The 24,545-nt window shown below is 39.6% G+C and overlaps 1 protein-coding gene across 2 annotated transcripts in view; it reads left to right on the top strand.

The window, feature by feature from the left end:
- atms (RNA polymerase II-associated factor 1-like protein antimeros) overlaps positions 1-24,545 on the top strand; it is a 46,566-nt gene that overhangs the window by 16,327 nt on the left and 5,694 nt on the right. For both annotated transcript variants that reach the window (XM_071665255.1, XM_071665254.1), the window contains 5 exons: positions 1,753-2,000; positions 12,793-13,035; positions 15,177-15,391; positions 19,117-19,477; positions 20,500-20,640. In XM_071665255.1, coding sequence (XP_071521356.1) covers positions 1,753-2,000; positions 12,793-13,035; positions 15,177-15,391; positions 19,117-19,477; positions 20,500-20,640 — 1,208 coding nt within the window. The remainder of the gene's footprint in view (positions 1-1,752; positions 2,001-12,792; positions 13,036-15,176; positions 15,392-19,116; positions 19,478-20,499; positions 20,641-24,545) is intronic.

Consider the following 24,545-nt stretch of genomic DNA (forward strand, 5'->3'; position numbering starts at 1 on the left):
TCTTCCACACACTTTACCAAACTCAGTCACCAGCTTCTGCAGTTTCTCACATGAATCAGCCACCAGCGCTGTATCATCAGCGAACAACAACTGACTCACTTCCCAAGCTCTCTCATCCCCAACAGACTTCATACTTGCCCCTCTTTCCAGGACTCTTGCATTTACCTCCCTTACAACCCCATCCATAAACAAATTAAACAACCATGGAGACATCACACACCCCTGCCGCAAACCTACATTCACTGAGAACCAATCACTTTCCTCTCTTCCTACACGTACACATGCCTTACATCCTCGATAAAAACTTTTCACTGCTTCTAACAACTTGCCTCCCACACCATATATTCTTAATACCTTCCACAGAGCATCTCTATCAACTCTATCATATGCCTTCTCCAGATCCATAAATGCTACATACAAATCCATTTGCTTTTCTAAGTATTTCTCACATACATTCTTCAAAGCAAACACCTGATCCACACATCCTCTACCACTTCTGAAATGTGTATATGTATATCTTGAATTTTCCATAAATCCATCACAAGGCGGTGGGTGCTGCAGTGAACAAGTGATGGATATTGTTATTGTTCTGGTAGAAATTTTTTCACCATGATTATGAATAACATGAATATTATTAATTCACAGTGGACTAACTTGTTCTTTTCAGTAATTCTTACACTGTTGAAATATTTGGTAGGAACATTTGATAAAAATAGTAGGTTAGAACATTAGTCATGAACATCCGATAGATTCATTAGGTAGAAATTGTTGGTAGGAACATTAGGTATGAGACTCTGGAAAGACGGCATTAGAGGTACCTCTATCAGTGGCTTGTGAAGGGCGAGGCATAAAAGGCAAGAAGAAGCATGGGAATTCACCAGCTATGGAGACTTTTTAGAATGGTTTTGCTAAATAGATGAGGAGGAGGTGAGAGGAAGATGGAAAGAGTAGTTTAAAGAACTGATGTGTGTGGAAGAAGGTGATGCAGCAGCAGTTACATACATGCGTATGGAGGATGGAAGGAAAAGGATACAATTTCAGGGGCCTATGGCAAGAAGGGAGGTAAAAGGGTAATAATGAGGTTGAAGGTAGGAAAGGCTCCTAGAGTGGGTGGGATTACTGCTAAAATGTTGAAGTATGGAGGAGAGTAAATCCCACCAGGATTTAAGGGATTAGTACTGGTTTAATGATCTATATTGCAATGAAAGCAATACTTCTTAAGTTACATAATGTTGTTTAAGCATAGTGAAAACAGTGTTCATGTGGGGACTTCAGCTCCTTTGGTCCTTTTAGGATCTTGGAGGACTTCATTGTTCTTTCAGATAATTTTTGGCATTTCTTGGGAAAGTTTAGTTAACCTTAAAGAAATGAAAAAGATTGAGAGAGGGGTAGGAAAGAGGGGGGGAGCTGAAAATCTTCCCCTCCCTTATTACTTTCTAGAAGAAGGAACAGATGAAATAGCCAAATGAGGATCTATCTTCCAAGGCCCAGTCATCTGTTCTGTGTGGTCCCTTGCCCACTGGCATATTGTGAACATGTATGAAAGACAGAAGTATAATACTATGACTTAGCAGAATAGATATACTGGTATCTTGTTTTCAGTAATTTACCATTGGTGAGAGTTCATAGAAGAAATAGATAATGAGATTTATTAGAACGTTATAGAAATGTTACAAAGTGATTTGTTTTTTACTACGTAAGTTTGAATGTATTATTTCTTGACAGATTTTAAGGGTTCTGAATCCATTGCAGGAGGAGAATGTTTATGCTGACCGTGAAAGTCAGCTTGAAGCAATTGAGAAGACCTTCAAGGATGTCAAACATTCCCTGCAGAACCACTACAGCAAGCCCGGTGTCACTGTTGTGGAGGAGCTCCCAATATACCCAGACTTTACTCTCTGGAAATATCCTTGTGCCCAGGTCATATTCGATTCTGACCCTGCACCTGTTGGCAGACCCATGCCTGCTCAGTTAGAGGAGATGTCACAGGCAATGATCAGGTGGGTAGCGGCTCAGATGAATTGTACAGAAAGTCGGTCTCTGCTTCATGCATATTTTTTCTACATATGTAAAGGAAATTTTTGAATGTTCAGTACAGTACAAAGCACTGTCTTTAAGTTACTATAGCTTTTTAATGCCTGCTTACACTACAGTGTAAGCAGACATTCTTTGGTCTCCTCTTATACTTATTATTAACATTCCAGACTCGGATATAATTTTTTTCTTTCTTTTACTGCGGGAGGCAAGTTGTTAGAAGCAGTGAAAAGTTTTAATCGAAGATGTAAGGCATGTGTACGTGTAGGAAGAGAGGAAAGGGATTGGTTCTCAGTGAATGTAGGTTTGCGGCAGGAGTGTGTGATGTCTCCATGGTTGTTTAATTTGTTTATGGATGGGGTTGTTAGGGAGGTGAATGCAAGAGTTTTGGAAAGAGGGGCAAGTATGCAGTCTGTGGTGGATGAGAGAGCTTGGGAAGTGAGTCAGTTGTTGTTCGCTGATGATACAGCGCTGGTGGCTGATTCATGTGAGCAACTGCAGAAGCTGGTGACTGAGTTTGGTAAAGTGTGTGAAAGAAGAAAGTTAAGAGTAAATGTGAATAAGAGCAAGGTTATTAGGTACAGTAGAGTTGAGGGTCAAGTCAATTGGGAGGTAAGTTTGAATGGAGAAAAAGTGGAGGAAGTGAAGTGTTTTAGATATCTGGGAGTGGTTCTGGCAGTGGATGGAACCATGGAAGCGGAAAGTGAATCATAGGGTGGGGGAGGGGGCGAAAATTCTGGGAGCCTTGAAGAATGTGTGGAAGTCGAGAACATTATCTCGGAAAGCAAAAATGGGTATGTTTGAAGGAATAGTAGTTCCAACAATTTTGTATGGTTGCGAGGCGTGGGCTATGGATAGAGTTGTGCGCAGGAGGGTGGATGTGGTGGAAATGAGATGTTTGAGGACAATATGTGGTGTGAGGTGGTTTGATCGAGTAAGTAATGTAAGGGTAAGAGAGATGTGTGGAAACAAAAGGAGCGTGGTTGAGAGAGCAGAAGAGGGTGTTTTGAAGTGGTTTGGGCACATGGAGAGAATGAGTGAGGAAAGATTGACCAAGAGGATATATGTGTCAGAGGTGGAGGGAACGAGGAGAAGTGGGAGACCAGATTGGAGGTGGAAGGATGGAGTGAAAAATATTTTGAGTGATCGGGGCCTGAACATGCAGGAGGGTGAAAGGCGTGCAAGGAATAGAGTGAATTGGAACGATGTGGTATACCAGGGTTGACGTGCTGTCAATGGATTGAACCAGGGCCTGTGAAGCGTTTGGGGTAAACCATGGAAAGTTGTGTGGGGCCTGGATGTGGAGAGGGAGCTGTGGATTCGGTGCATTATTACATGACAGCTAGATACTGAGTGTGAACGAATGTGGCCTTTGTTGTCTTTCCTAGCGCTACCTCGCACACATGAAGGGGGGAGGGGGCTGTTATTCCATGTGTGGCGAGGTGGCGATGGGAATAAATAAAGGCAGATAGCATGAATTATGTACATATGTATATATGTATATGTTTGTGTGTGTGTATATATATGTGTACATTGAGATGTATAGGTATGTATATTTGCATGTGTGGACGTGTATGTATATACATGTGTATGTGGGTGGGTTGGGCCATTCTTTCGTCTGTTTCCTTGTGCTACCTCGCTAACGAGGGAGACAGCGACAAAGCAAAATAATAAAAATAAATGAAAAATACTGTTTTCCCAAACACCCATACTATGCAGCAATGCATCTTTTTGTATACACTTTCACAGTCATGAACTGGCCCATAATGTATGGTTTTGCTTTGTGTAGTAAGTGTCCTCCAAGTTATGTGGATGGGGTAGGTCTGATGGCATGCCATATGAGCACAGGCAAGGAGAGCTTAAGCATACTGTACATGATAAGGATTAGCATGGATTTACTGCATTGTGTTTTTGTGCACTCTCTGAACATGTTTTTGTATCTTAGCACCCTTCACCAAGGTAATGTTAACAATGAAAATGAAGTGAAGCTATCAGGTGTCTCAAGGGGATGTCTTAAAGGGATAAGCACACTCTGTGTCCCTGGGCCCACTTAGGCCCATGTGCCACCCTGTTATATTGATATGCCCATTGTAAGCTTTACCCAGTCCTGTTTTTGTGCTCATCACCAACACTTTCATAGAATTGCCTTTCCTATATATTCTTCAACAAATGAAAGTGTAAAATTTATGGTAACTAAATGAGGAGAGGAGCGCTAAGGATGTGGTGGCATTAGTGGAAAGACAATCCAAAGCTTTTCTGTAAGTTCAGGAGCAAACTGTTGGTTAAAGAACAAGTAATAAGGCTGACATTCTCAAAGGAAGGAACTTTTGAGGAAGACAGGAGATATTAGCAAATTTGAAATGTGTTTTTACAGTTGGGATAATGCTTAACCAGTATTAGAAAGGTGGGATGGGGAAGAAGTGGAAAGTAAAAGGTGGAAATGAAAAAATCAGGCCATTAAAACAAAGACCCTCGCAAGACACAAGGGCCAGATGAAGTCTCCCCATTTGTGGTGAAGGAGTACAATGAGGAATTTGTTAGGCCTCTTAAGATACTCTTTAGTAGGACCTCAGAGGAAGAGGTAGTTCCAAAGATGTAGAAAAGGGCAAATGAAAAAGTGCATTAACTTTCTTTCATTTGCAAGTATAATTTGTAAAAGACTGGAAAAAATAATTGGTAGAAAATTAATGATATCTGCAAAGGAGAAACTTAACTAGAAGACAGCACAGATTCAGAGAAAGGAGGTTTTCTGTCATGAACCTGTTAGACTTTGTGTGTTTCTGGATTGATGGAAAGCCTGTAGTTGGCAAAAGTTTGATTTGTAAGCTAGAGCTACTGGCAGGGATAAGGGGTAAACTCTGCTGGAATGAGGATTACCTATGTGGAAGGGAATTAAGGACACTGTTAAGAGGCACAATCTCAAAATGGGCCAAGGATGCAAGTGGAATGCCAGAGATTTTGGTCTTGGCCACCACTATTCCTTTTCTATGGAAATGATGTGCCAGAAGGACTAATTTATACCTAAACATGCTTGTGGATGATGTTGATATCATAAGAGAAGGAATGAAAACAATTGTAGCAACTTAAAGGACCCAGACAATCTTCAGAGTTGACTTGGCAGATGGTTATAAGATTCTATCTAAATAAGTGCAAAGTAATGTGGAAGGAGCACTGTGAAATAAGTTCCCAATGTGAATGATATGTAGCATGAAATAAGCTACAGGAATCAGTGCGTGAAAAAAATCTATTGTTCAACCTTATACCTAATTTGTTGCCAGAATTTCACATCAGGAGAATTGCCAAAGATGTGAACTCTCTTCAGGCAAATATTAAGATTACATTCAAATATAAGGAAGAATTTAGTAAACTGTTTACATCATGTTATAGTTTTAATGTGGATTTTTTTATGTTGGATGCTCCAGTCACAGACAAAAGTCCACATCAAGGTGGGCCTTAATTGAAATATAAAGAGATTTATGAAAGGGAAAAAGAAGAGACAAAGGAAAGTATTTATGAATTTGGAGGAAGTGAAAAAGTTTTTTTTTTTTAAAGTGTCAGGTCATAGTTATTGGGAGAGATAGGAAGAGTTAAAGAGTTCCAAAGCTTCAAGGTGTATGGAAAAGAGCAGTTATCAAAACAGCAAACCATTGAGTTGCCAATGATCACACAGTAAACATGTGATGCAGCAGCTTGCTGAGTGTTGCAGGGTCTAGTTAGTGGTGGGAACATGCCAGTTGTGAACTCTGAAGAGCAAAAACTAAAGTAATGCATAGAGAAAAGGGAAAGTAAACCACTGTTGACATAGGGCAAGTGGGTCAAGTTTTGATGTTAGCCTGGGAGAGTTGATGAGTCACACCAATATCAACTCAACTTTGTGGAGTATGGTTGCAGATGGGGACCACCCCAGATGTGAGGGCAGTACTCCAGACAAGGATAGATCATTCTTATGTATAAACAAAACTTCTGTTTAGAAGAAAAGAAATATCGACACCTAAACAGGACTCCCAGTTTCTTAGAAGCAGACTTAACTGTCTCTGTAATGTGGGATTAATAAGACAGAGTGAAAGTAAGGGTAATAACTAATATGTTCATTGAGTTAAGAGGTGGAATTATAGAACTGTTGAAGGAGAGACAACAATTGTGAGGAATTTTCACTTGGGAGAGGAACAATAGTTGCATCTTGGAGGCATTAAACTTCACCAGATTTTGTCTACCCCACTGAGATGTCCTGTCCAAGTCTGAGTTTTTAGTGGATGTTGTGTTGTGAGGAGATGCAGATTGAGTAATAGAAGGAGCAGAATTGAAGGATATGGAGAAATACAGTGTTGATGCATCAGTGTATGAGTACATTTGGTTATTTGTAGAAGAAAGGAAATTGTTGATAAAGAGGAGAAAAACTTTGAGGGACACCACTGTTGATGAGGAAAAGGGAAGAGGGTGATCCATCAACAATCAAGGAGATGGATCAGCCAGAAAGGAAGCTAGATCTGAGGAAGCAAAGTGAGGGAGGGTAGCCAAAAGAGGGAATTTAGAGATGAGACCTTGATGCCCCTACCCTGTCAAAAGTTTTGGATATATCAAGGGCAATTGTATATAGGGCAGATTGTGAGATTCAAGGTTTATGAGGATATGGGAGTTGAGGAGGGATTCAAAGATTTTGGAATTGCTAGATGTCAGAGCAACAGAACAAGTGTTAGAGGGGTTAGAAAAGTTACCCTTCATAGGGATGGGATGTACCAACACATGCTTCTTCTTGAAGGGACGTTCTGGCTTTTAAACAGAAATGGAACAGATGAGCAAGCACAACTGCAAGTTCAGAGGCATGTTCTTTCAGTACATGGAGATGGATGCCATCATGACCGTAATCTTTGCATGTATTCAGAGAGAGAAGTGCTTTTTAGACAATTTGAAAAGAGATTATGGGTTGGAGCATAGGAATAGTGAGAGGAGAGTATCAGGGGTGATGGAATGATAGTCATCCAAAGTAGAGTTAGAGGAGAAATACGAACTAAAGAGAGTTGCTTTGCCTCTCATAGTAGAGAAGGTTTAGAGAAGAGCAACCAAAATGATATCAGATTTACAATAGCTTGGCTGCAATGAAATGTTGAAGGCTACATAGTCATAGAGAAGAGAGGAGTGACCTGATAATGGCATTTAAGTTCTTAATTTTGATGGATTTTTTTGAAGTCAACAGTTCTTCATAAGGTGCGATGCCATACTTACTAGAAGCTGAGAAAGAGGATGGTTAAGAAAGATGTAGAGAAATGCTGATCCAGTTTAAGGATATTGGATGGTTGGAATGGTCTAAGCAACGAGGCTGTGAATGCTGGCAACTAATGAAGATTTAAACGTCTTCTTGAAGGTACACTCATGAGAATATAACTCTCTCCCTGTGTTATGAAAATAGGTGAATATAGTACAGATACTGTACGTACTTACACTTACACACTCACAGACACTGGCCTCCACGGTGTATTGGTTACTGTTACTAGCCATGAGTCACCACTGACCAGGCTAGGGTTTGACGTGCATGGATTTGAAACCTGGATGTGCCATTCACCGTACACCCAACCCAGGTGTTCATCATCTCGGTTGATGAATAGGTACCAGGCTTAGGCTTGGTTGTGTAATACATATGAACAAGGTTAAGAAGTGGGGCAACATGAGTGTAAAACCCACTTTCCATAACATGAATAATAATTACACACACACACACACACACACACACACACACAAGGAATGAGCAAGGACATGGTTAATGCAGACAACATATGTAGATTTAAGAAACTATGTTAGTAGAGAATGTTCAAGAGATTGGTCCCCTTAAAAGTAGAAATCTCTCCTCTTACAGTACAAATAGGTAATTACACTTGCAAAACAAAAGCTGGGTAAGAATCTGTAAATTCGATTTTTAAGTAAAACGGGTGCAGACAAGGCAAGGCATCAAAATCATACATATATGACTAGATCCATAAGAAGGAATCTAGAAAATCAGGGATGTGCGAAGGATGTTAATGAATTGAATTGAGAATTAAAGGATGAATAATGAAAAACCAAGGAATGAAATCGCTGAATATGAAAAGAGTCAGAAGGTGGGAGGGCAAGTTAGAAAAATGAAACAAAAGTGAAGGGCATGAACACCAAATCAGATTTATTAAAGAAATGAAAAAATATGTAATGGAGGAAAGATGGATTGACTGAATAGCAAAACAAGGTTAAGAGGGTATTCTCTAGATGCTATAGAGTGTGTTCAGTAATGGGAAATTCTCATAACACCTACAGAAGTACTGTAAACATTGGGCAAGGAAGTGAAAAAGGCAATTTCTTGGGCTTGCAAACTGAAACAGAGCATGGAGCTTGATGCAGTGGAGCAGAGCCTTGGGGGCATTCAGAATTATGCAAGGAAATAAGCATAGCTATAGAAAGAATTAAATGCAATGCTAGAGTCAGAACAGGTTGGTAATAGAATTAGAAGAGCACAGATCAGTGCATGTTAGCTAAAAGAGAGTCAGAGAGACATGGAATCTTATGAATAAATATTGAACAATCTAGCTTAGAAATGGCTGGCACCAGAATGAGAAAGATTAGTAAAGTAAGAGTTACTTAGATGTCCATCATTTATTATTATTTTTGGCTTGGAAGAAGAGCATACATCTGATGAATAGGAAAGGGTTAGGAAAGAAGGAATGCTGATTGAAAGATTACTAGAAGCTGTAGATATGCCATACACTGTTTCCATGATAAAGGAAAAGAGAAGAATTGATGGTTATAAATAAGACAATTTCATTGCATTACACATGGCAGCTAGAGAATAAGTGTGAACGAATGTGGCCTTTGTTGCCTTTTCCTAGCGCTACCTTGTGCTCGCGTGGGGGGAGGTGGGTGCCATTTCATGTGTGGCAGAGTGGCGGCGGGAATGGATGAAGGCAGCACGTATGAATATGTACATGTGTGTATGTCTGTGTATGTATATGTACGTATACGTTGAAATGTATAGGTATGTATATGTGTGTGTGTGGGCATTTATGTATAAACGTGTATTTGGGTGGGTTGGACCATTCTTTCATCTGTTTCCATGTGCTACCTCACTAATGCAAGAGACAGCAACTAAGTATAATATAAACTAAGACAATTTATGTCAGTTAAGGTTATTCTTGACTTGGAATCATCTAGTCAGGAGGTACTTAGGGAGCCAAACAATTAAAAATAAGTTGGATTTCAGTGGGTTGTATATCACATTTGACATTTTGAGGTAAGAGAGGGAGACTAGCAAAGAATACATGCAGTAATGTTTATAGGAATGTTTTAACAGCAAGAAAATGTTAGATAGGGGGATTAATGGGAGGGGATAGTTAACACTTTTGTGCTAGATGGGTGAGCCCTCCAGTAACCCAAAGGTGAAGGAGCACCAATAGTAAACCTTATACTGACCTCACCATGACAACTAGATTGTTGAGATGCATTCAGTCACTAGTGCATAAGTATGGGTGCTAATTTCATATCTTTGGTCATGGATTTTTTCTTATACATGTGTATGTAAATGGTTGCTCTGTGTCATTTTATGCACCAAATAGTAAGTCTTATACCAATGAAACTATTGCAGAGCAAGGTTTTTGGTGGGAGCCATATTTATGGTGGGAATCAGCAAACTTGTTTTATAATGGTGATGCTGGATAAGATTTACTATATGATGTTTATAGTCTTATTGGGTTATAGGGCAGTCATTTACAAACATGCATAAAAAGTGAGACCATAATCGACCTCACAAATTTATGATTATCTTAAACATACTTAAATGACTGCAATTTATGCTGTATCTGGTAATACAGAATGTTTCTTTTTACCTGTTTTTTGTTTAAATCATCTCCTGTATAATTGAATAATGATAATTATACACCTCAAAATACACATTCAGTGCATAAGGTTGAGATGTGTTTTGGTGCGAGTGAAAACATTAAGTTAGTGTGAGTTGCATAGAGGGAGCCCAGATTAACTCAAGATGCATGATTTGTCCAGTTAATGCCCAGGAAAAGTTGGCTAATGCTTCAACCCTGAGCACATGTCTGTTTACGACATAATATAGATGGCTTTAGACCCTAGAGTGGATTTTTAGTGAAAATTTTAATCATTGGACATATACTGCATCCTGTGTATGTCATCATAAGTATTTTGAAGGGGACACATCAAGACATCTGTGCATGAGTGTTGAGGTCTTCGATGTGACATCTGTGCATGAGTGTTGAGGTCTTTGTAATCAAAAGCTGGGTCATTTTTATGGGCTTGGAACCAACTTCAGCTTATCAGAAACTGATGTTGAAAAATTAGATATATTTCCATGACCCATGCATAGCAGTGGCAGTGTGTATTTGCTTTAAACTCCTTGTCTTCTCCCTTGACACTGCTAATGTATCTTAAAAAATCCATTGGTCCCTTAGATTCTTTTGCTATTTGCATCCCACACCACTTGCACCTTAATGCAGTGGTGCATTTTGTAGCACACCTTATGCGTTGTCTTGGTCTTAACTTAGTCCACAAATCTTACCCTTATCATTTTCCACACATTTGCCATCATCCTGTTATATGACGTTGCCTTTCTTCATCATTCTTACTTTCACAATTCTCAGTATTGCATTCATTTGATTCATTATGTGTACTGTTGAGAAATATTCACAGTTTTTGTTGATGTTTAAGACATAGCAATGAACAGACTATATTTGATTTTTCTTTTTCTTTCATACTATTTGCCATCTCCCGCATTAGCGAGGTTGCGTTAAGAACAGAGGACTGGACCTTTGAGGGAATATCCTCACCTGGCCCCCTTCTCTGTCCCTTCTTTTGGAAAATTAAAAAAAAAAGAGAGGGGAGGATTTCCAGCCCCCCGCTCCCTTCCCTTTTAGTCACCTTCTACGACATGCAGGGAATACGTGGGAAGTATTCTTTCTCCCCTATCCCCAGGGATAACTATATTTGATATGTTTATAAAATTTATCTCTGTATTCTGATCCTAAAAATTGATTTGATAAGTTGCTTTATGAATGTAGCTGACTGAAATAAACTGTCAGTTTGAGAAGAAAGGCTAATGGCTTTAAAACTTATGCATTAAAATGTCATAGGGTATTTTTGGTAATGCTTATGCTAAAAGATGAAGTTTTGTAAGTGTTAGAGAGATTGGTTTAAAGAATTGACTGAGGATGATGATATGAATGACAAAGGTATTGATACATAAGGATTAGAGGTCAGGGGAGTGTGAAGTAGGTATAACAGACAGAAAGACAGTGCTAAGTATATTGTGAAAAAAGCAGGTGTTGATGGGGTTGGGAATGAGATCAATGGTGAAGAGGGGAAGTGAGATGCAGTTGAACAGATTTGGATTGTGTTTAGCTGCATGGAAAGATTTCACGTGTGTAAGGATGGATGAGGGCAGTGATTATCTTGTTTTATAAAGGTAAAAGGAGTAAAGATTGCAAAAATTCTTTTAGAGGAATAAGGCTTTATAGCAGTGTTTGCATCATAATTGGTAGGATTTTGATGCTCTGGATTGAAGGTACATGTAAATCCCTTTTAGATAAAGGAAAGGAAGCATTAGGCTTACAAATCATGAGAGTGCTGTAGAGACAATTTATAGTGAAGGAGCATTTGTGAGAGTAAATGATGGTATATGATTTGAAATGTATGTGAAGTGCACCAGGCATGGCTAATGCAACCAAAGTTGTTTTAGTTTGTATAGATGAGGCACTACATTAGATGAGGGAAGAGGAGTGATTACAGTGTACAGATGAACCATGGTAGAATAGAATGGAAGTTACCTCAGTTTTTGTTTGCTTTAATACTACCTATTAGCTAAATCGAAGAAGTTGTGTTGAATGAAAAGGCAAATTGATTATGTGAATTAAAGTATAAAGTTAAAAGTAGTTTAGAGTAAAGGCAAGGTTTTTGTTTTGAAAGAAATGGCTGTCTATGAAGTATCAGTTAGAATTGAGAGAAACTGACAGTTGTGGATGAGTTGAGGTATTTGGTGTAATGATTAATGATGATTGTAAGAGAGGAGAATTTTAGTTGTTCTATAAATTCTGGTGAATGGGAAGAATTTAAGTGCAAATTGTGAAAGAAGCTTGCATGATGGAATATTTGATCAGTTTTTTATATATCGATTTGATGTCTTTGCTTTCAGAGTTCCTGCTAGGTGAAAAATTACAACAGGGGAGATGGGTAACTTATGTAACCTAGTAAGAATATGAAAACAGTTGAGTTGAAAATAATGAGAGATATACAGCGTAAAGAAAGCTTAGGAAAAATCTGTGAATGAAAGCTTTTTAAGATGGTACTTTTCACCTGCTAGGTGAAAAATTACAACAGGGGAGATGGGTAACTTATGTAACCTAGTAAGAATATGAAAACAGTTGAGTTGAAAATAATGAGAGATATACAGCGTAAAGAAAGCTTAGGAAAAATCTGTGAATGAAAGCTTTTTAAGATGGTACTTTCATGCAGGACATATGGCAGATTATAGATTATTGAAGAAGGAAACGTAATCTTACTTGATGAAATAGCTTTGCATGCAAGGTGAAGAATTAACAAGTTCTTTTATTAGTGTGTTATCCTTTAGTTTCTCAGGCATATTGGACCTAAGTTATGTATGTATTTGAATGAGTTGAGAGGCTGTATGCATTTGATCATCTCCCTGTAAATGGGATCAGACTCTAAGATACTCATAAGTTTATAATCAAGTTCAAAACTCCAATTTTTATGTATTTTTAGGGGTGTAATGGATGAGTCAGGAGAACAGTTTGTGGCATACTTCTTGCCTACTGATGACACACTCAAGAAGAGAAAACGTGACATGGATGAAGGTCTTGATTATATGGATGAAGATGAATATGATTACATTATGGCACGCGAATACAATTGGAATGTGAAGAATAAAGCCTCTAAAGGTTATGAAGAAAACTACTTCATGGTTTTACGTAATGATGGAGTTTACTACAATGAGCTAGAAACAAGGTTAGTATTTTACAGTACAAAAATGTTACTAAACTTATCAAAACTGACAAGTGAATAACCCTTCAAATCCCAGCTTCACTGTGAATTGCCTTTCTCTGCTGTCCTTATGAGATTTTATTAAATTTGAAAGTTCATAGTCATTGTAGAATTTGAATAAAATGTATAACATTAACCATTTCAATCTTATTGTAAAATTTATGAAAAACAAACTTTTATAGCAGCTGAAATATCATTAAGTTTCCTTTGCAGTGTATTGGTTTGGGCTGCTCCAGCTTTCCAGAATTTCCATCTCCCAATGTTTGTTTATTTACTCATCTTCAGTCAATCCCCCCACATTTGATAAACAAGTGACTCTGAATGGAGGCGGATGCATTCGAGTCTGTCAACAAGCGTATCATAAACTTATTATGTGGACAAGAAACTGTTTACAAATTTTATCAACAATAAAGCTATCCACTTTTTATAGGCCTTCACTGATATTAATGTTACAATTCTTTTTGTATTCAGTGATAGACTCAAACTCACCTGACCTCATTCATGTAGTCACTTGTTTACCAAATGGTGTCCTAGCTACGTCTCTTCATTTTATATCATCTGAGATATATGTTTTTTTGTATCTCTCCTGATGATGTGATTATTACACGAAAGTGCACTTGGGAACTTGTCTTTCATTTCCCCATAGACTCATAGGATTATACTTGATCACGCACTCAATCGTGATCCTTTCCAACATGCATATACATACACATACAAAGACATGTACATATGTACACATGTACATATTCATACTTGCTTGCCTGGTTGCCTTCATCCATTCCTGGCACCATCCTACCCCACAGGAAGCAGCATTGCCACACCCTGCGTCAGTGAGGTAGCACCAGGAAAACAGACAAAAAAGGCCACATTTGTTCACATTCAGTCTCTAGCAGAAAGAATTTTACTTCCATATAAATGAATGGTTTGGAAATATCTTAGGAATGAAGTCGGGATGGTGAGAGGACAAGAGCTAAGGAAGGAGTAGCACTACTCATTAAGCAGGAGTTGTTGGAGTGTTTGATCGAGTGTAAGGAAGTAAATTCTAGGGTGATGTAGGTAAGGCTTAAAGTGCATGGCGAGAGATGGGTGAGTACAGGTGCTTATGCATCTGTCCATGAGAAGAAAGATCATGAGAGCAAGTGTTTTTGGAGCAGCTAAGTAAGTGTGTCAGAAGTTTTGATGTATGAGACACGATATTAGTGATGGCAGTTGAGGATATAATTGGGGCGCATGGAATTGGTGTAAACCTTGTGGAGTTATGTGTTGCAAAAAGACTGGTGATTGGGAATACCTTTTTAAAAAGGACATACTCAAGTATACATAGTAAGTGGGAGAGATGGTCAGGTGGCATAATGGATTACATGTTAATTGATAGATGTGTAAAAGATTGACCTTCGGATGTAGATGTGCAGAGAGGAGCAGCTGGTAAGATGTCTGATCACTCTCTTGTGGAGGTGAGGGTGAAGATTCGTAAAGTTTTCATAAAAGAAGAAGCAGTGTTGGGGAGAAGAGAGTGGTGAGAGTAAGCAAGCTTGGAAAGGACATTTGTGTGAAGAAATTATGTGTAGAGATTATGTGTAGAATGGCAAAAGGTGAGAGTTAATGAAGTGAGGGGTGTGGGTGAGGAATGGAAAGTATTCAGGGAAGCAGTGATGACATGTGCAAGAGATATATGTGGCAGGCAGAAGGTGGGAGGTGGGCAGATTAGATACGGTATTGATGGGAAGAAGTAAAGTTGCTAGGGAAAGTTCTCACAGGAAAGAAGTGCAAATGATCAGGAAATATATAAAAAGAAGCGTCAAGAGGAAGATTCTGTAGTTGAAAAAGAGAGCAAATGAGAGTTGGTGAGAAAGTACCATTAAACTTTTAAGGAGAATGAAAAGATGTTTTGGAAGGAGGTAAATAATGTGTGAAAAATAAGGGAACAGGTAAGAACATTCATGAAGGGTAAAAAGGGGAAATGATCACAAGGGGAGTTGAAACCCAAGTTAGTAAGGATTCCTGTGCCTCTCCCTTGTAAGCTGTGTGGGTTTCGTATTTCAATGCAATTAGTATAGGTAGGAGTCTTTTTTGTACTGCAAAATGAGGTTATCTTTATTCAACAGAGTGCGTTTGAGCAAGCGTCGCCTTAGGCAGGGTCAGCAACCAAACAACTCACGCCTAGTTGTTCGGCATCGTCCCCTCATTGCTCAGGAGCACAAAACTCAGCGCTTTCGTGAAAAGATGTTGGAACCTCCAGGTGAAGATGAGGAAGAGGAAGAGGAGGAGGAGGAAGAAGAAGAGGAAGAGGAAGAAATGGAGACTGAGCAGAATGAGAAAGGTATACTATATAATTTGTTTATTTTTGTATGTTAGCTGAGACGGCACAGGCAGCTGAGGACCTAATCAGGGCCATCCCATCAATTCTCTCTCTCTCTCTCTCTACATATATGTTTTTTTATTTATATTTTTTTTATTATACTTTGTCGCTGTCTCTTGCGTTAGCAAGGTAGCGCAAGGAAACAGATGAAAGAATGGCCCAACCCACCCACATACACATGTATATACATACACATCCACATACGCACATATACATACCTCTACATTTCAACGTATACATACGTATACTTACACAGACATATACATATATACACATGTACATAATTCATGCTGTCTGCCCTTATTCATTCCCGTCACCACCCCACCACACATGAAATGACAACCCCTCCCCCCGCATGTGCACGAGGTAGTGCTAGGAAAAGACAACATAGGCCACATTCGTTCACACTCAGTCTCTAGCTGTCATGTATAATGCACCGAAACCACAGCTCCCTTTCCACATCCAGGCCCCACAGAACTTTCCATGGTTTACCCCAGACGCTTCACATGCCCTGGTTCAATCCATTGACAGCACGTTGACCCCGGTATACCACATTGTTCCAATTATCTTCTATTCCTTGCATGCCTTTCACCCTTCTGCATGTTCAGGCCCCAATCACTCAAAATCTTTTTCACTCCATCTTTCCACCTCCAATTTGGTCTCCCACTTCTCCTCGTTCTCTCCACCTCTGACACATATATCCTCTTTGTCAATCTTTCCTCACTCATTCTCTTCATGTGACCAAACCATTTCAAAACACCCTCTTCTGCTCTCTCAACCACACTTTTTATTACCACACATCTGTCTTACCCTTTCATTACTTACTCGATCAAACCACCTCACACCACATATTGTCCTCAAACAACTCATTTCCACCACATCCACCATTCTCCGCACAACTCTATCCATAGCCCACGCCTCGCAACCATATAACACTGTTGGAACCACTACTTCTTCAAACGTACCCATTTTTGCTTTCCAAGATAAGGTTCTTGACTTCCACAAATTTTTCAATGTTCTCAGAACTTTTGCCCCCTCCCCCACCCTATGGTTCTTTTCCGCTTCCATGGTTCCATCCGCTGCCAAATCGACTCCCAGATATCTAAAACACTTCACTTCCTCCAGTTTTTCTCCATTCAAACTTACCTCCCAGTTGACTTGTCTCTCAACCCTACTGTACCTAATAACCTTGCTCTTATTCACATATATTCTCAGCTTTCTTCTTTGACTCACTTTACCAAGTTCAGTCACCAGCTTCTGCAGTTTCTCACCCGAATCAGCCACCAGCGCTGTATCATCAGCAAACAACAACTGACTCACTTCCCAAGCTCTCTCATCCACAACAGACTGCATACTTGCCCCTCTTTCCAAAACTCTTGCATTCACCTCCCTGACAACCCCATTTATAAACAAATTAAACAACCATGGAGACATCACACACCCCTGCCACAAACCAACATTTGCTGAGAACCAATCACTTTCCTCTCTTGCTACTTGTACACATGCCTTACATCCTCGATAAAAACTTTTCACTGCTTCTAACAACTTGCCTCCCACACCATATATTCTTAATACCTTCCACAGAGAATCTCTATCAACTCTATCATATGCCTTCTCCAGATCCATAAATGCTGCATACAAATCCTTTTGCTTTTCTAAGTATTTCTCACATACATTCTTCAAAGCAAGCACGTGATCCACACATCCTCTACCACTTCTGAAACCACACTGCTCTTCCCCAATCTGATGCTCTGTGCTTGCCTTCACCCTCTCAATCAATACCCTCTCACATAATTTCCCAAGAATACTCAGCAAACTTATGCCTCTGTAATTTAAGCACTTACTTTTATCCCTTTTGCCTTTGTATGATGGCACTATGTAAGCATTCTGCCAATCCTCAGGCACCTCACCATGAATCATACATACATTAAATAACCTTACCAACCAGTCATCAATACAGTCACCCCCTTTTTTAATAAATTCCACTGCAATACCATCCAAACCTGCTGCCTTGCCGGCTTTCATCTTCTGCAAAGCTTTTACTACCTCTTCTTTGTTTACCAAATCATTCTCCCTAACCCTCTCACTTTGCACACCACTTCGACCAAAACACCCTATATCTGCCACTCTATTGTCAAACACATTCAACAAACCTTCAGAATACTCACTCCATCTCTTTCTCACATCACCACTACTTGTTATCAACTCCCCATTTGCCCCCTTCACTGATGTTCCCATTTGTTCCCTTGTCTTACACACTTTATTTACCTCCTTCTAAAACATCTTTTTATTCTCCCTAAAATTTAATGATTCTCTCTCACCCCAACTCTCATTTGCCCTCTTTTTCACCTCATAATTAAATTTTTCCTTTTAATCTTTCCCTCAGTCTTTCTGTAATTTTCCTTTCTTTTCTCTTAGTTTTTCATCCTATTCATCCATGTGTTTTATAAGATTTCACCACCTTTTTTTACACTTTCTTTCATTGCTGTTTTTGGATTATCTGATCATGTTGCTATGTTATGAACTACAGGTTTTTCTATATCAATAATCTTTCATGTCATGTTTTCAAGTCTTTTGGTTTTTCAGCCCTGTTTTAGTTCTTCAACAAAATCAAATTGTTCAAAACTAAAAATCATATTCTTTGTACTTTTAAGAGCTCCCCTGGTCATAAATTCATCCTTGATTATGTTCATTCCTTTCCTTTCTTAGGGAACAGCCGAACTCTCTATCACATTGTCCTAATCATTATGTCTTATTTATGAATCAGTACCTTTGCTCTCTCCTTGCGGCTGTATCCTAGAAAAATCATTAGCACCATGTCCGCTATTTTTCGCAAACTCAGCCAGTTGCATTGAGACCAGACTTATGGAGAAATGTTTTAAAAGAAATCTCAAGATTTAAACTCATAGGCAGAGCCAAGCATTCTTGTGAGTAATTCTGTCTGACAGTTGTTTTTCATATAAAACTTGAGATAGACCATGCAGCTATGGCCTAACTGTGAGATGAATTTCTCTTACGGTATTTTATTCTAATTTTACTTTGCTAACTGCATAGCTGTTAACTCCTACATTGGCAGTTAAGTATAGATTCTGTACACCTTCCATGTTGTAGTTAAAGTTTGCTAGGCGAAATGATATGCTTTTTATGTATCAGCACTATTTACTGATATTTTTATTTTCATCTTGATTCTGTACTGCTAGACAAGGATAACAGAAATATTTAGTTTTAGTATACTAGCAGTTTTAAATTACACCTGGTTTATAGCTCATGTAGAGATGATTGCCTTCAGATACAGTATAAGCACTAAATTATTTAATGAATTTAAGTATTTACCCTTTTACAGTATCTTTGATAGTAAACACTTAAGCTATCAGAAACTTCATGTACAGTATGTATCTTTGAATTTGATAGGGATATGTAAAACATGTATGTATATACATGTGTATGTGGGTGGGTTGGGCCATTCTTTCGTCTGTTTCCTTGCGCTACCTTGCTAACGTGAGAGACAGCGACAAAGTATAATAAAGAAAATATGTAAAACCGAAGGATGGAAACTGTGGAGAGTTTTCTCAGATCTGTAAATAATGCATTAGTTTTGAAAACTCAGATCTGTAAATAATAGAATAATTTTGAAAGTTAAGTAGAATTGTGTTCCTCAATTTGGTATTGGTATAATTTTTTTCCAGGTAGTGCCAAAGGATCAGATGATGAGGGTAGTGAGAGGTCTCGGTCTCGTTCAAGATCCCAAAGTAAGGAACGTGCCCATAGTAGGTCAGGTTCTCGATCACGTAGCAGATCAGGCTCACGTTCTCGAAGTCGTTCTCACAGTGGTTCTCGGAGCAGATCTGAGAGTAGGTCCCACAGCAGATCACGCAGCAGATCTCACAGCAGATCCCGCAGCAAATCTCGTAGTAGATCCCGCAGCAAATCTCGTAGCAGATCCCGAAGCAAGTCACGCAGCATCTCACGTGGCAAGTCTCACAGTAAATCCCGGAGCAGATCCCGAAGTAAATCTCATAGCAAATCCCCTAGCAGGTCAAGGTCAAGGTAAGCATTCCACAGCATTATGGAAACTCAACTTTTAAACATTCTTTGGTTTTAGCTAAAAAGGAGCAGTTCTTTAGCTTGAAAGTAGTATCCTTGGTTATGAAAATTTTATTTGATGCTTAATCTCAGTCATACCAACTTTTTTAATACAGTGATAAATTTCTGCTGTTTTGATTATAGCTTTAATTAGCACAATCATTAATCTTTTCAACTTGGCACCTTTATGACTGCCAGTTTCATTAGCACTGTGATAGAGGGTTGCCAGAAGCCATGATCCCCCCACCTCTATGAAAGACAGCAAAAGGCTTGAGGATTAAGTAATTTATCCTCTAGATGGCAGAGGAAGGAATATTATGCTATGCTGCTGTAGCAGCAGAGTAAGCTTCAGTGGAGTTTATGTTGAGTTTTTCATACGGGACCTCATTAATTTAATGCAAAACCAATATGTGTATGAGCTGACTTATTTATGGAAACACAAACTGTGAAAATTCTTAACACAAACTCTGTTGGACTGATGTGATAGAAATGAAGTAATGCAGTGTCAAACTTACACATTTGGCAGGACTGACTGGTTTTCCTCACACCCAGTGATAACTTTGCTGGGTGGTATAACTAAGTACATTGGAATGTGTTCTGTGTTTTTGTGATAATGGAAAAGTGCTCTTCATTCTTGCTGTGAAATCAGGAATTCTTTTGAATATTCTTCTCTGCCTGTAGCTATTAAAGGAAAGAGGTTGTTTCCCGTGTTTGCAGTGGAAAGGTTCAAGAATCAGGATGTAGCAAGTCATCTTTAGGGAAGTGAGCATCCCTGGTCTTTACCAATTAGCTAGTGTAGTTATGTAGACCCCAGTTTTGCAAAACTGATTCCCATGAAAGGTGCAATCCCATATGCACTTAATGCAACTCATGTAAATGGATCAGATGAAAGATAGGTGGGGCATTAAAGCCTTAAGATAGGGTGCTATACATAGTGCATCAAAGCCTTAAAACCGCTTTTTTTTTCTCTCTCTCTCTTCCCTCAGATCTCGTTCCCGCTCTGCATCTGGTTCCAGGGTTTCTCATCCACGGTCTCGCTCTCGCTCTCGATCTCCCATCAGATCAAGATCAGGCTCTCATTCGCCTTCAGTCAGGTCCCGCAGTGGTTCTCCTGCAAGGTCTGAAAGGTTTGTTGATATATATAGTTTAATTCATTTTAAATAGATGAAGAGTTCTTGATGGAGATGAGGAGACTAAAAGCAATAAGATGGGTAGTACTTGGTAGGCAGCCACTGACCAGGGAGGCATATTATCAGTGCTATTCACTTGGGTATTGGGAGGGTTAGTGATGGCTGCACAGTTAGCCAGCACGTCAGTGATTGCCAAGGTGCACTTCTTTGACCCACAAACTTACAATCTCTCCATGTCATAAATAACACTTGATTCACACAGCTCATTCTTTGCAACTCTAAATTTTCCTGTGATGAGTGCTTTGTGCTAGCCCTCTCTTTTTGCAAAACTGTAGGAGTAATAGAATTAGTAGGAGGCAGGAATGTTAGACAGGAGCTTTTGACAGAAACATAATGGTATTAGTAGTTAGTAAGAGCATTAGCTGGGAGCAATAGGTAGAAGTAATAGGTTAGAACATTGGGCAGGAATATTAGGTAGATACATTAGTGATAGTGTTGGTGCTTTGCACTCAAAACCCAAAAATTGCAGGCTATTTTGTAAAGCCAGGCAGGATTAGTTGGGTGTGATTTGCTTGCACAGGACCACTCACTCTTGTCATGTCAGAGATTAGATGAACCTTCCCATTCTCAGGTGTTACCAATGTGTAGAAAATTAGAGGTGATAAAAGATTATATCCATGGGGATAAGGGAGAAAGAATACTTCCCACATATTCCCTGTGTGTCGTAGAAGGCGACTAAAAGGGAGGGGAATGGGGGTACTGATAATCCTCCACTCTCGTTTTTAGTTTTCCTAATGAAGGAACAGAGGAGGGGGCCACGTGAGAATATTCCCTCAAAGGCTTAGTCCTCTGTTCTTAACGCTACCTCGCTAATATGGCAAATACCTCGGGAAATGGCGAATAGTATGAAAGAAAGAAACATTAGGTAGAAATAATTGTTAGGAACAGTTGGTAGGAGGCTCTGAAAACACTGCACTAGATTTGCCTTCTGCTAGTGGCCTGTTAAGGGTGAGGCAGTAAAGGCTAAGAAGCAGCATTGGAACTCAGTTGTTATAGAGATACTTTTACCATGGCCACCCACTTGAGGGATTTTCCAAAGGTAGGAGGCAACAGAGACATAGATAGATTGATAAAGATTACAGAAGAAATATAAAACCGGTGACTGTTATGTGTAGTGATGCCTCAAAGTTAGGACACTTTCAACAGTTTTCCATGCAGATGCCATATTCATGAGAACTTGTACCAGTGATAAAGGTGGAAAAAAGTATGCATTGGTATTGTGCCTTCAGAGACCATGATTTATTAAACCCACCTATAAGTACTTCATTAGAGATGATTAGAAAACTGAGGAATTGGAGTGTTAGCACACAAATCTGGAAACTCACCATCCAAACGCTATGTTTTTTGTGACAAGTCATAGTAAGCTGTCACCCTTATTATCATGAACATGGCATGTCAGAAGAGGCAGACAAATTGTTTTAGCTGTGTCCCAACTGATAATTCATTCCTACAGATGTATAGAATATCTATTATCTATTATACTTTGTCGCTGTCTCCCGCATCAGCGAGGTAGCTCAAGGAAACAGATGAAAGAATGGCCCAACCCACCCACATACACATATACATACACGCCCACACTTGCACTTATACATATCTATATATTTCAACGTATACATACAGATACATACACAGACGTATACATATATAAACATGTACATATTCATACTTGCTGCCTTTATTCATTCCCGTCGCCACCCTGCCACACATGAAATAGCATCCCCCCTCCCCCTGCGAGGTAGCACTAGGAAAAGACAAAAGGCCACATTCGTTCACACTCAGTCTCTAGCCATCATGTGTGATGCACGGAAACCACAACTCCCTTTCCACATCCAGGCCCCACAAAACTTTCCATGGTTTACCCTAGATGCTTCACATGCCCTGCTTCAATCCACTGACAGCATGTCGACCCCGGTATGCTATATCGTTCCAATTCACTCTATCCCTTGCACACCTTTCACCTTCCTGTATATTCAGGCCCCGATTGCTGAAAATCTTTTGCACTCCATCCTTCCACCTCCAATTTGGTCTCCCACTTCTCTTCGTTCCCTACACCTCTGACACATATATCCTCTTTGTCAGTCTTTCCTCACTCATTATCTCCATGTGACCAAACCATTTCAATACACCCTCTTACACTCTTTTTATTACCACACATCTCTCTTACCCTTCCATACTTACTCTATCAAACCACTTGACACCACACATTGTCCTCAAACATCTCATTTCCAACATATCCACCCTCCTCTGCACAACCGTATCTACAGCCCATGCAACCACATTACATTGTTGGAACCACTATTCCTTCAAACATACCCATTTTTGCTCTCTGAGATAACATTCTTGCCTTCCACACATTCTTCAATGCTTCCAGAACCTTCACCCCCTCCCCCACCCTGTGACTCACTTCCGCTTCCATGGTTCCATCCGTTGCCAAATCCACTCCCGGATATCTAAAACACTTCATTTACTCCAGTTTTTCTCCATTCAAACTTACCTCCCAGTTGACTTGTCCCTCAACCTTACTGAACCTAATAACCTTGCTCTTATTCACATTTACTCTCAGTTTCTTCTTTCACCCGCTTTACCAAACTCTGTCACCAGCTTCAGCAATTTCTTACTGGAATCAGCCACCAGTACTGTATCATCAGCGAACAACAACTGACCACTTTCCAAGACCTGTCATCCACAACAGACTACATGCTTGCCCCTCTCTCCAAAACCCTTCCATTCACCTCTCTAACAACCCCATCCATAAATAAATTAAACAACCATGGAGACATCATGCACCCCTGCCACAAACCAACATTCATTGGGAGGCAGTCACTTTCCTCTCTTCCTACTTGTACACATGCCTTACATCCTCGATAAAAACTTTTCACTGCTTCTAGCAACTTACCTCCCACACCATATACTCTTAATACCTTCCAAAGAGCATCTCTATCAACTCCATCATATGCCTTTTTCAGATCCATAAATGCCACATACAAATCCATTTGTTTTTCTAAGTATTTCTCGCATTCATATTTCAAAGCAAGCACGTGATCCACACATCCTCTACCACTTCTGAAACCACACTTCTCTTCCCCAATCTGATGCTCTGTGCTTCCCTTCACCCTCTCAGTCAATAGCCTCCCATATAATTTCCCAGGAATACTCAACAAACTTATACCTCTGTAATTTGAACACTCACCTTAATCCCCTGTACCTTTGTACAGTTGCACTATGCATGCATTCCGCCAATCCTCAGGCACTTCACCATGAGCCATACTTACATTGAATATCCTCATCATCCAGTCAACAACACAGTCACCCTCGTTTTTGATAAATTCCACTGCTATACCATCCAAACCCGCTGCCTTGCCGGCTTTCATCTTCCGCAAAGCTTTCACTACCTCTTCTCTGTTCACCAGACCATTCTCCCTGACCCTCTCACTTCACGCACCACCTCAACCAAATCACCCTATATCTGCCACTCTATCATCAAACACATTCAACAAACCTTCAAAATACTCACTCCATCTCCTTTTCACATCACCACCACTTGTTAATACCTCCCCATTAGCCCCCTTCACCGATGTTTCCATATGTCCTCTTGTCTTAAGCACTTTATTTACCTCCTTCCAGAACATCTTTTTATTCTCCCTAAAATTTTATGATACTCTCTCACCCCAACTCTTATTTGCCCTCTTTTTCACCTCTTGCACCTTTCTTTTGACCTTTTGCTGCTTTCTTTTATACATCTCCTAGTCATTTGCACTATTTCCCTGCAAAAGTCGTCTAAATGCCTATCTCTTCTCTTTCACTAATGATCTTACTTTTTCATCCCACCACTCACTTCCCAT

The sequence above is a fragment of the Panulirus ornatus genome, chromosome 9, assembly GCF_036320965.1.
Source record: "Panulirus ornatus isolate Po-2019 chromosome 9, ASM3632096v1, whole genome shotgun sequence".
Lineage (NCBI taxonomy): Eukaryota > Metazoa > Arthropoda > Malacostraca > Decapoda > Palinuridae > Panulirus > Panulirus ornatus.